This window comes from Monodelphis domestica, chromosome 2 (assembly GCF_027887165.1).
Source record: "Monodelphis domestica isolate mMonDom1 chromosome 2, mMonDom1.pri, whole genome shotgun sequence".
Classification (NCBI taxonomy): domain Eukaryota; kingdom Metazoa; phylum Chordata; class Mammalia; order Didelphimorphia; family Didelphidae; genus Monodelphis; species Monodelphis domestica.
In genome coordinates this window covers 374,582,829-374,595,406 of record NC_077228.1, presented here as the reverse complement: position 1 = coordinate 374,595,406, position 12,578 = coordinate 374,582,829, and the positions used below count along the sequence as shown (strand labels likewise).

The 12,578-nt window shown below is 41.8% G+C and overlaps 1 protein-coding gene across 3 annotated transcripts in view; it reads left to right on the top strand.

The window, feature by feature from the left end:
- The window catches only part of MICAL1 (microtubule associated monooxygenase, calponin and LIM domain containing 1), a 28,156-nt gene that overhangs the window by 13,213 nt on the left and 2,365 nt on the right, over positions 1-12,578 (top strand). For 2 of the 3 annotated variants that reach the window (XM_056818657.1, XM_056818658.1), the window contains 8 exons: positions 1,115-1,262; positions 1,572-1,762; positions 2,864-2,952; positions 3,239-3,280; positions 3,425-3,496; positions 4,015-4,171; positions 4,458-4,531; positions 12,235-12,532. In XM_056818657.1, coding sequence (XP_056674635.1) covers positions 1,115-1,262; positions 1,572-1,762; positions 2,864-2,952; positions 3,239-3,280; positions 3,425-3,496; positions 4,015-4,171; positions 4,458-4,531; positions 12,235-12,532 — 1,071 coding nt within the window. The remainder of the gene's footprint in view (positions 1-1,114; positions 1,263-1,571; positions 1,763-2,863; positions 2,953-3,238; positions 3,281-3,424; positions 3,497-4,014; positions 4,172-4,457; positions 4,532-12,234; positions 12,533-12,578) is intronic. The other variant, XM_056818659.1, reaches the window with a different exon arrangement.

The window sequence follows — 12,578 nt, the reverse complement described above, 5'->3', positions numbered from 1 at the left end:
TAGTTCCTCATTTATTACTAGGAAAGTGGTTCAAGCTGTCTCTATGAGGTGGATCCTTTGCCTGCCCCAGGGAAGACCCCCCTGGCAGTTTTTACCATTGCTAACAAGGCTATGGGGGGGGAGGAAAGGGGGAGAGGGGAAGAGAGAGAGAGAGAGAGAGAAAGTCAGAGAGAGAGAGAGAGAGACAGAGAGATAGAGAGAGAGAGAGAGGCGAGAGAGAGAGAGAGAGAGAGAGAGAGAGAGAGAGAGAGAGAGAGAAAGTCAGAGAGAGAGAGAGAGAGACAGAGAGATAGAGAGAGAGAGAGAGGCAGAGAGAGAGAGAGAGAGAGAGAGAGAGAGAGAGAGAGAGAGAGAGGAGGAGTGGGGGAGAGAGAGAGAGGTGGAATAAAAATACCAGTGAATTGAGTGTCAGAGAACCTGATTTTAAGTCTAATCTATGCTACTTATTAAATGTGTGAAAAATAGTGAAGATGATAATAATAACAGCTAGCATTTATATGGTGCTTTACAGTTTTCAAATCAATTTACATTATCTTGGTTGATCTCAAGAGCAGCCATGTGACCTAGGTGCTGTTTGTTATTATCCCCATCCTACAGATGAAGAAGCTGAGGTTTGAAAACATTAAAGGTCTTATCCAGGGTCACACACAGCTAGTAAGTGTCTGAGTCAGGGTTCAAACTCAGGCTCTCCTATCTCCATCTCCAAGTTCAGTGAAGTCTCTAGGATACCAGCTAAGCTGACTTGGGAATGACTATGAGCAAATCACCTACTCTGTGCCTCTGTTTTGTCATCTGTAAACTGGAAAACAAGTAAGGGAGCATTCGTAAAACTCAAGTGCTACAGGGCAGCTGGGTGGCTCAACAGATTGAGAGCCAGGCCTAGAGACGGGAGGTCCTGGGTTCAAATCTGGCCTCAGATACTTCCTAGCTGCTCTTCTGCCTCAGAACCGATACTTAGTATTGATGGTAGGGCAGAAGGTAACAAGCAGACAAAATGTTACTATCGCTGCCTATGATGCTCGCATCAGTGCCGGAGATCCCCGGTGCTTGGATCTTGTAGACCCTTGTCAGGGGTGATCTCTGGGAGCACAGAGGACCTTCCCCTTCCTTCCAGGACTGGTGGGCACCCAGGAGGAGCTGCTCCTCTGGTGCCAGAAGCAGACGGCTGGATACCCCGGCGTCCAGGTCACCAACTTCTCTTCCTCTTGGGCCGACGGTCAGGCGCTTTGTGCCTTGATTCATCGGCTCCGACCCAATCTGCTGTGAGTGACAGGGTGAGGGCCGGTCATGGGGGACTGGAACGTGGGGAGGAATTGGTAAAGAGCTGCTATGAAGTCCTGGGGATAATTGAGCCTCCTCCCACTGCCCTATTCGATTCCATTCTGCCTGGAATTGGTGTCACCCCTTGCCCCTTCCCTTCCTGCGCTGGTGTGACCCCCAGCTCGTGCTGTCCCTCCTTGCCCCCAGCTGGATGCCTTCGCCCAAACTCCTGCCCTCTCTCCCCTCTCCCGTCCCCCTGTGTGTGTGGGGATTCCACTCCTTCACTGTCACTGCCTTCTCTTTCTTCCCAGCGACTTGTCCACTGTGCAAGGAGCTGGAGCTCTGGAGACAACAGCCCGGGCGGTGAAGCTGGCCGAACAAGAGCTGGGCATCGCCCCAGTGATCCCTCCGCAAGTGCTGGTGGCTGGAAGTGATCCCCTGGGCCTCATTGCTTACCTCAGCCAATTCTACAGTGCCTTCGGAAAGACTGCTCAGAGCCCAGGTATCTCCACGGGATCTCAGGGTTGTCCTCTGTAAAATGGGGGCAATTATTCTTGCATAGCACTTTGTAAGCCTTAAATGACAGGGCGGCTAGTGGCACAGTGGCTAGCGTGCTCAGCCTAGAGTCAGCAAAACTCGTCTCCCTGAGTTCAAATCTGGCCTCAGACATTTATTAGCTTTATAAACAGGATGAGTCATTTAACCCTGTTTGCCTCAGTTCCCTCATCTGTAAAATGAGCTGGAGAAGGAAATGACAAACCACTCTAATATTTTTGCCAAGAAAACCCCAAATGGGGTCACAAAGCATCAGACACAACTAAAACAAATGAACCACAACAAACTTAAGTTGCCGATAAGTATGAGCTAGTTTCACCCATCTTTAAGCTGCCAAATAGTGCTTTCATAGAGCCTGACAGAATTAATGATGAAGAAAATGATAGCAGCTAGCATTTATATGATGCTTTGGATTTGCAAAGCTCAATGGATCCTTACAACCACCCTGGAAGTAGGTAGAATTATTATCTCTTCTTTAATAGATTACTAAACTGAGGCAGACAGTGGGGAAATGACTTGCTTAGGGTCACACAACTAGAAAGTGCCTGACTTCAGATTTTAATTCAGGGCTTCCTCACTTGGAATCTAGCCCTCTCTTCACCTTAGCTGCCCTCTTGTAAAGAAATTTGTTACTGTTTTGTTTTGGTTTTTTTTCCATCACATCTGACTCATTGTGACTTCATTTGGGATTTTCTTGGCAAAGACACTGGAATGGTTTGCCATTTCCTTCTCCAGCTCATTTTACAGATGAGGAAACTGAGGCAAACAGGGTACAGTGACTGGCCCAGAGTCACACAGCTAATAAGTGTCTGAGGGAAGATTTGAATTGCCTTTCAAATTTGAAACTGCTCTTGTAAAAAAAACATTTTATTTTAAATATTTCTAAATACATTTTCCTTTTTAAGGGACCCTGGAGGAAAGGAGGAAAGGCTATTAGGAGTGAACCTTCTTCCGACTGTTTCAGGGATCAAGGCAGCAGGGCCGGGGTCCAGCTGGGAAGGAGCCCAGATTCTCCATTCTGGTAGTCACGTTCTGTCTTTCTCCTCAGGTATGGTCACCCAGCTCTCTACTGGGACTGCCAATGCCGTCCTGTTCCTCAGCAAGCTGCAGAGGACGCTGCAAAGGAAACGGTCACAGGTTGGGATTATGGAAACATGGTCTCTGCAGGGATGGGGACCCCTTAAAGCGAGCCACCCTCTCCTCCTAGCTCTTGGGTCAGGGAACTTCAAGTGGTTAGAACCTTACAGAAGGGGCCAAGCAAACCCCTTTTCTGTAAATGGGAAACCAAGGCAGGGAAGAGAAATGACTCATCAAGGTCCCTCATTTGGGTGGGTTTGCCAAGGAAGGTAAAAGGATAAAAGGCACTGGGAAGGGAAGGGAGAGAAGGGGAAGGCCAGTCCTAAGGCAGTGTGGCTTTTTCCAGGAGAATGGAGAAGAAGGCAGTGGCAAGAAGCCTTGTATAGAAGTAAGTACTGGACTAGGGCAATGACCAACCTCCCCTTTCTCCTCTGTCCTTCTTCAACCCTGACCTTTCCATTCACCATCCCTTCTTTCCTCTTATGATGCCCAATCAGCCCTCTCTTTCTACCCTGATATCTAAATGGTCTAGATGTCAAGCCCCACAGAACCCATCATCCTCCAGCCAGTGACGCCACCAAATCCTCTGCCAGCAGACCAGGAGGTGAGAACTATGGCCTTGGGGCAGGGTTGGAAAAACAAGGAAGATATGTGGTGGCCCCAAAGTGAATAACGTATGATGTACAAAACGAATTGGGGAACTAGGTAGCCCTGTAGATAGAGTGCCAGGATAGGAGCCAGGAAGAATCTTCTTCCTGAGTTCAAATCCAGCCTCAGACACTTACTGGCAGAGTAACCATGGGCAAATCACTTCACCTTGTCTGCCTCAGTTTCCTCATCTGGAAAATGAGCTGGAGGAGGAAATGGCAGGATCATTCTAGTATCTTTGCCAAGAAAACCCCAAATGAAATCACAGAGTCAAATGTGACTGAGATGACCAAACAACCACAGAATGGCATATGTAACTGGACCCAGATAAGAGCCCAGAGAAGATTGGGGCAGGGGGTGGTCAGAGGGAAGTGGGGGGGGGGGGGGTTCCAGTTAATAGGAGAGTCTCAGGGCCAGGGCTGAATCTATCACTCTTTGTCTTTGCTTTGTTCTTACTGCTTCCTCGGGAGGCAGGCAGAGGATGGTGACTCATGTGCATTGTGTGGGGAGCGTCTCTACATTCTAGAGCGGATCTGTGCTGATGGCCGATTCTTCCACCGAAGCTGCTTCCATTGCCACAGCTGTGAGGCCCCACTGTGGCCAGAAGGCTACCGGCAGCACCCTGGGGATGGTGAGGGGATTGCCAGGGAGCTGGAGGAATTGGGGCCCTAAGCCAGGATTCTGTTTCTTATTTGGAGAAACTGAGGTCCAGAAAGAGGAAGCTTCCCAGTTATGAACCAAGTCAACCATGTTTCCACCTTGTTTTTTTCCTCAGTACTTTCTCTCCACCCCCTATGAAGACTCCCAAGTTTGGGGGACCTTTAGGTTTCTGACTTCATGAGAATGGTGTAGACCGGGGCTGATAATCAGAACCAAAATTCTGTCAAGTCGGGTCTCACACTTTTTCCAATTCTCAGGCCACTTCTATTGCCTCCTACACTTCCCTCAGTCTACCAACCAAAATGTCGATGATGGAGCCCCAAAAGACCAGGTAAGAGTGGCAAGTCCCTCAGGGCAGGGGATGATTTGGGGTGAATGGATAAAGATTTCTTTTTCCACTAACATATTTTTTTATTTGGTTAAATATTTCCCAATTACATGTAAACATTTATTTTTAACCCTTACCTTCCTACATATCCTCAGAATCAATTCTGTGTATTGGTTTTAAGGAAGAAGACCAATAAGGGTTAGGCAATGAGGGTTAAGTGACTTGCCCAGGGTCCCACAGCTAGGAAGTGCCTGAGGCCAGATTTGGATCTCCCATCTCTAGGCCTGACTTTCAATCCACAGAGCCACCCAGTTGCTCCCTTTTTAGCATTCATTTAAAAATTTTTTTTGAATTCCAAATTCTTTCCCTTCCTCTTGCCTCTTCTTCCTTGAGAAGATAGGCATTTTGATATCAGTAATATATGTAAAGTCATGCAAAATATATTCCCATATTAACCATGTTGCAAAAGAGAACACAGATGGCAGCTTGTTGGCATAGTGGATAGAAAGCCAAGCCTAGAGTTGGGAGAACCTGGGTTCAAATTTGGCTTCAGACTCTTTTTACCCATGTGACTCTGGGCAAGTCACTTAACCCCAAATTGCCTAGTCCTTGTTGCTCCTCTGTCTTTGGAACTGATACTAAAGCAGAAGGTAAGAGTATTGTTTTGTTTTTTATTTTTATTTACTTTTTATGTACAAAGGAGCGTCTTTTTATTTTTTTATTTCACAGTTTATTTTTGTTTATTTTTAATTTTTTTTAAGTTAATTTATTTAGTCAATTTAGAACATTATTCCATGGTTACAAGAATTATATTATTTCCCTCCCTCCCCTTGCCCCACCCTTCCCGCAGCCCACACGCAATTTCATTGGGTATTACATGTGTCTTTGATCAAAACCTATTTCCATGTTGGTGGTATTTGCATTAGGATGTTCATTTAGAGCAGCGGTTCTCAACCTCTCAATTTGTAGCAATGAGAATACATAATGCGTATCAGGTATTTACATTCCAAATCACAACTGTAGCAAAATTACAGTTTTAAAGTAACCACCAAAATAATTTTTTGGTTTGGGGTCACTGCAACATGAGGAACTGTATTGTGGGGTCACGGCATTAGAAAGGTTGAGAACCACTGATTTAGAGTCTACATCCCCAGCCATATCCTCTCGACCCATGTAATCAAGCAGCTGTTTTTCTTCTGTGTTTTTACTCCCACAGTTTTTCCTCTGAATGTGGATAGTATTCTTTCTCATAGATCCCTCTAGGTTGTTCAGGATCACTGCATTGCCACTAATGGAGAAGTCCATTACATTCGATTGTACCATACTGTATCAGACTCTGTGTATAATATTCTCCTGGTTCTGCTCCTCTCACTCTGCATCACTTCCTGGAGGTCATTCCAGTTCACGTGGAATTCCTCCAGTTTATTATTCCTTTAAGCACAATAGTATTCTATCACCAACATATACCACAATTTGTTCAGCCATTCCCCAATTGAAGGGCATCCCCTCATTTTCCAATTTTTTGCCACCACAAAGAGTACTGCTATGAATATTATTACACAAGTCTTTTTCCTTATTATCTCTTTGGGGTACAAACCCAGCAGTGCTATGGCTGGATCAAAGGGCAAACAGTCTTTTCACACCCTTTGGGCATAGTTCCAAATTGCCCTCCAGAATGGTTGGATTAATTCGCAACTCCATCAGCAATGCATTAATGTCCCAACTTTGCCACATCCCCTCCAGCATTCATTACTTTCTTTTACTGTCATGTTAGCCAATCTGCTAGGTGTGAGGTGATACCTCAGAGTTGTTTTGATTTGCATTTCTCTGATTATAAGAGATTTAGAGCACTTTTTCATGTGCTTATTAATAGTTTTTATTTCTTTAACTGAAAATTGCCTATTCATGTCACTTGCCCATTTATCAATTGGAGAATGGCTTGATTTTTTGTACAACTGGTTTAGCTCTTTACAAATTTGAGTAATTAGATCTTTGTCAAAGGTTTTTGTAATGAAGATTGTTTCCCAATTTGTTGCTTCCCTTCTAATTTTGGTTGCATTGGTTTTGTTTGTACAAAAACTTTTTAATTTGATGTAATCAAAATTATTTATTTTACATTTTGTGACTTTTTCTAAGTCTTACTTGATTTTAAAGTCTTTCCTTTCCCAAAGATCTGACAAGTATACTATTCTGTGTTCGCCTAATTTGCTTATAGTTTCCTTCTTTATATTCAGGTCATTCACCTATTCTGAGTTTATCTTGGTGTAGGGTGTGAGATATTGATCCAGACCTAAGGTCTCCCATACTGTCTTCCAATTTTCCCAGCAATTTTTATCAAATAGTGGATTTTTATCCCAAAAGCTGTGATCTTTGAGGTTATCATAGACTGTCTTGCTGAGGCCACTTACCCCAAGTCTACTTCACTGGACCTCCCTTCTGTCTCTTAGCCAGTACCAAATTGTTTTGATGGCCACTGCTCTATAGTATAGTTTGAGATCTGGAACTGCAAGTCCTCCTTCCTTTGCATTTTGTTTTTTATGATTTTCCTGGATATCCTTGATCTTTTGTTCTTCCAAATGAACTTTGTTATGGTTTTTTCTAATAAAGTAAAAAAGTTTTTTGGTAGTTCAATGGGTATGGCACTGAATAAGTAAATTAATTTGGGTAGGATTGTCATTTTTATTATGTTAGCTCATCCTACCCATGAGCAATCAATGTTTTTCCAATTGTTTAGATCTAGTTTTAATTGTGTGGAGAGTGTTTTGTAGTTGTGTTCATATATTTCCTGTGTTTGTCTCAGCAGATAAATTCCTAAGTATTTTATATTGTCTAGGGTGATTTTAAATGGAATTTCTCTTACTGATTCTTGCTGCTGAAGTGGGTTGGAGATATACAGAAATGCTGATGATTTATGCGGGTTTATTTTGTATCCTGCAATTTTTGCTAAAGTTGTTGATTATTTCGGCTAGCTTTTTGATTGATTCTCTAGGACTCTTTAAGTAGACCATCATATCATCTGCAAAGAGCAATAGCTTGGACCCCTCCTTGCCTATTTTAATACCTTCAATTTCTTTTTCTTCTCTAATTGCTAGTGCTAGTGTTTCTAGTACAATGTTACATAATAGAGGTGATAATGGGCATCCTTGTTTCCCTCCTGATCTTATTGGGAAGGCTTCTATTTTATCCCCATTGCAGATGGTGTTGGCTGATGGTTTTAGATAAATACTGTTTATTATTTTTAGGAAAGGCCCTTCTATTCCTATACTTTCTAGTGTTTTCAATAGGAATGGGTGTTGTATTTTATCAAAGGCTTTTTCTGCATCTATTGAGATAATCATGTGATTTTTGTCAGTTTGCTTGTTAATATGGTCGATTATGCGGATAGTTTTCCTAATATTGAACCATCCTTGCATTCCTGGTATGAATCCTACCTGGTCATAGTGAATAACCCTTCTGATGACTTGCTTGAGCCTTTTTCCTAGTATACTATTTAAGATTTTTGCATCTATATTCATTAAGGAGATTGGTCTATAGTTTTATTTCTCTGTTTTTGACCTGCCTAGCTTTGGGATCAGTACAAAGTTTGTGTCATTAAAGGGATTTGTTAGAACTCCTTCTTTGCTTATTCTGTCAAATAGTTTCCATAATATTGGGATTAGTTGTTCTTTGAATGTTTGATAGAATTCATTTGTGAATCCATTTGGACCTGGGGAGTTTTTCTTAGGGAGTTCTTTGATGGCTTGTTGGATTTCTTTTTCTGATATGGGGTTGTTAAAGTAATTTATTTCTTCCTCTTTTAGTCTAGGCAATTTATATTTTTTAAGTATTCATTTATATCACCTCAATTGCCATATTTGTTGCCATATAATTGGGCATAATTGTTTTTAATGATTGCCTTAATTTCCTCTTCGTTAGAGGTGAGGTCTCCCTTTTCATCTTGGATACTGTCAATTTGGTTTTCTTCTTTCTTTTTTAAAATTAGATTGACCAGTACGTTGTCTATTTTATTTGTTTTTTCAAAGTACCAGCTTCTAGTCTTATTTATTAAATCAATAGTTCTTTTACTTTCAATTTTATTAATTTCTCCTTTGATTTTTAGGATCTCTAATTTAGTCTTCATCTGAGGATTTTTAATTTGTTCGCTTTTTAGTTTTTTAATTTGTATACCCAATTGATTGACCTCTGCCCTCTCTAGTTTGTTAATATATGAACTCAAGGGTATAAATTTCCCCCTGAGCACTGCTTTTGCTGCATCCCATAGACTTTGAAAAGATGTCTCATCATTTTCATTTTCTTCAATGAAATTATTAATTGTTTCTATGATTTGTTCTTTAACTAATCAATTTTGGAGAATCGTATTGTTTAATTTCCAGTTAATTTTTTATTTGCCTCTCCATGTACCCTTGCTAATTATTATTTTCATTGAATTGTGATCTGAGAAGGTTGCATTTATTATTTCTGCTCTTTTGTACTTGTTTGCAATGTTTTTATGCACTAATACATGGTCAATTTTTGTGAATGTAGCATGTGCTGCAGAAAGGAAGGTGTATTCCTTTTTGTCCCTACTCATTTTTCTCCACATATCTACTAACTCTAATTTTTCTAAGCTTTTATTCACTTCTCTTACCTCTTTCTTTTTTATTTTTTGGTTTGATTTATCTAGTTCTGATAGAGGAAGGTTCAGGTCTCCCACTAGTATAGTTTTTCTATCAATTTCATCCTTGAGCTCCACTAGTTTCTTCTTTAGAAATTTGGATGCTATGCCATTTGGTGCATACACATTGAGTACTGATATTTCCTCATTGTCTATACTGCCTTTTATCAGGATGCAATTACCTTCTTTATACCTTTTAATCAGATCTATTTTTACTTTGGCTTTTTCAGATATCATGATTACGACTCCTGCCTTCTTTATATCAGTTGAAGCCCAGTAGATTTGGCTCCATCCTCTTACTTTGACCCTATGCCTATCTACCTTCCTCATGTGTGTTTCTTGTAGACAGCATATGGTAGGGTTTTCGATTCTAATCCATTCTGCTGTTCGCTTGCATTTTATGGGTGAGTTCATTCCATTCACATTCAGAGTTATGATTACCAGCTGTTTATTTCCCAGCATTTTGATTTCTATTCCTAGTCCTGCCTTTTCTTCTTTCACTATTTCCTTCCACACCAATTTTTTTTAATCAGTCCCCCTAATTCCCACCCTTATTTTACTTCCCTTTTTACTCCCTTCCCTTCTTATTCCCCTCTTATTTTCTTTACAGTCTTTTTAAACTTCCCCCCCACCCTCTCCCTCCCTTGTATTGCTTCCCTCCCCACCAGTCCATTTCTTACCCTTCTACTTCCCTACAGCGCACAAATAAATTCTCTGCCCTAATGGATTGGATTGTTCTTCCCTCTTTGAGTCAATTTCAATGCATGTACAAGTTGAGTATTTCCTATCTCCAACCTCTTTACCCTTCCAGTGTATTGATGTTCTCCCCCACTCCCGCCATGTGCTTCTTTGTGGCATATAAATTTACCCCCTTCAGTTTCTTTTCCCATTTCTTTTAGTATTAACCTCTTTTTTTAGCTCTAGTATACATATATATGTATATACATATATACACACATATATATGTATTGATGCATACATATATCTATATATATATTCATGTCTTGTCATTTCATCCTATACATCCTATACAGTTTGTCACTGTTCCCTCTAAGTGTACTTCGAATATTATATCCCATGCCTTTCAGTCCTTCAGTGCAGATACAGCCAGATCCTGTGTTATCCTCACTGTAGTTCCAAGGTGTCTGACTGACTTCTTAGCAGCTTATAATATTTTTTCCTTGGTCTGATAGTTTTTGAATTTGGCTGTAACATTCCTGAGTGTTGTCAGTTGCGGATTAAGTACAGGAGGTGATCTGTGGATTCTTTCAATCTCCACTTATCCCTCTTGTTCTAGAATATCAGGGCAGTTTTCTTGGATAATTTCCAATAGTATGATGTCCAGGCTTTTCCTTTTGTCATGGTCTTCTAGTAGACCAATGATTCTTAAGTTGTCTCTCCTGGAATGATTTTCTAAATCTTCTGTTTTGTGAATGAGATGCTTCATATTTTCCTCAATTTTTTCATTCTTTATATTTTGTTTTATAGTGTCCTACTGCCTTGTGAAGTCACTTGATTCTAGTTGTTGTATTCTGTTTCTTAAAGACTGGATTTCATCCCTGGCTTTCTGGTCATCCTTCTCCTTCTGGTCTGATTTTCTTTGGAAGTTATCTTTCATCCTCTTTACCTCATCTTTCATCTCCTTTACCTCATCTTTCCTCTTCTTTGCCTCATCTTTCATCTCCTTTGCCTCATTTTGAAGCTGGTTGATTTTGGCTTTCAAGACACTATTTTCTCATTTTAGTTCAAGTGCCTCTGTTTCCAGATTACTTATCTTAGTTTTTAAGTTCTTTTCCCAATTGTCGTCAGCCTCTCTTAATTGTGTTTTGAATTGTATTTTGAGTTCTTCCCAATCCTGTGTTCAATTCACTGGGTTTTCTGTTTTATTGCTTGGTGTTCCCTCCTCCTCTGTTCCATTTGCTCTTTGTTCATTGCCTATATAGAAGCTGTCAATTGTTATTTCTTTTTTCTTTTTACTTTTTTTCTGTTGTTTGCTCATATTTAACCCTTCTTTACTTCCTGCAGTAGTCTGTGCTCTTGCTTCTCTCATTTTTTTTTGTTTGTTTTGGGCTTTTCTGTCAGTCTTGCCTCTTGGAGTTTTGTCAGCAAGTCTCTCAGTGCAGTCTGTGGGGGAGGGGTATTGGAGCTTTTGCTTCCCTGTGCTCTGGAGACTTTGATTGGATTAAAGTCCAGCAATCTGTGGGGGAGGGGTGTTGGAGTTTGAGCTTCCCTGCCTTCTGAAGACTGTTGATGGGATTAAGTCCAGCTGGGTTGGGCTGGATGTGCCCTGAGGCCCAAACCTCCTGGAAGAGAGGAGCAATATGGAGGGTCTCCGCTGCTGCAACTAGGCTGTCCCCTCTTCGCTCCTTCTCTAATTCCTTCACCACTTCCTGTGTTCGACCCTCTGAGACTGGCACAGCTTTGCCTGCAAGGTACTCCCTCTATACCAGTACCTTTGCCCCCCCAGAGGTTCCAGCTGCTGCTGGAGGTTTAGCCCTCTAGGTGGGGGTGGGGGGGTCCTAGGATCTTCCTTCTCCCTTCCCCTTAAACCTGAGTGTTCTCGAATTCTGGCTTTTGGGGGGGCATACCTTTTTAATTGAGTCCAGAAGAGGGTTCCTAGGCTCTGTCTTGTTGTTAGGTTTGATTTTCAGTCCCCTAGGAGCATTTAGTTTGTAATTGGTAAGGAAGGGTTTTCAGAGGTCTGAACTTTTGCTACCTCTATGCTGCCATCTTGACTCCACCTCCAGGAGTCTGTTTTTTTTTTTTTTAAGTATGTTAAAAAGTACATTTCAGTTTACAAAAGAAAGAAATTAATAAAATCTGCTTCAGTCTACAAAAGAAAGTTAAAAAGTCCTCTTCAGGCTGCAGAGATGATCAGCTCTCTTTCTGGAGGTGGATAGCATTTTGATGAACACTTTAGTGATGACTATATGAAAAATCCTCAGCAGATTGTCCATCCCATGCCCATTGTGGGATCCTGAGGGCCAGATAAATGCTTGAAAAGATCTAAGGCCAGTCCTGAATCAACCACTATGCCTCTTGGCTCTTCCAGGAACCCCCCAGTAAGAACGAAGACATGGAGGCCACAGCAGTGTCCCCCACAACACCCACAGCTTCCCAGGAGATGGAAGATCCTGCCAAACTGCCTTCAAGAAAACTGATCAGACTCTCAAGCCCAGAGCGCCGATGGCTATCATCCCTTAACTTCAATCCAGAGGCTGAGGTGGAGGGCCCCCCCAAACCTCCTCGAAGCTGTTCTGCCTTGGCCCACCAGGCCCTAGAGGACAGCTTTGGAGGCTGGGGAATGCCTGGCAAGACGTTACCACTTAACGTCCTTTCTCCCCCACAAGGTACCTGGCTAATCACAGTGGGGAAGGGCTGCAATTCCTAAAAGGG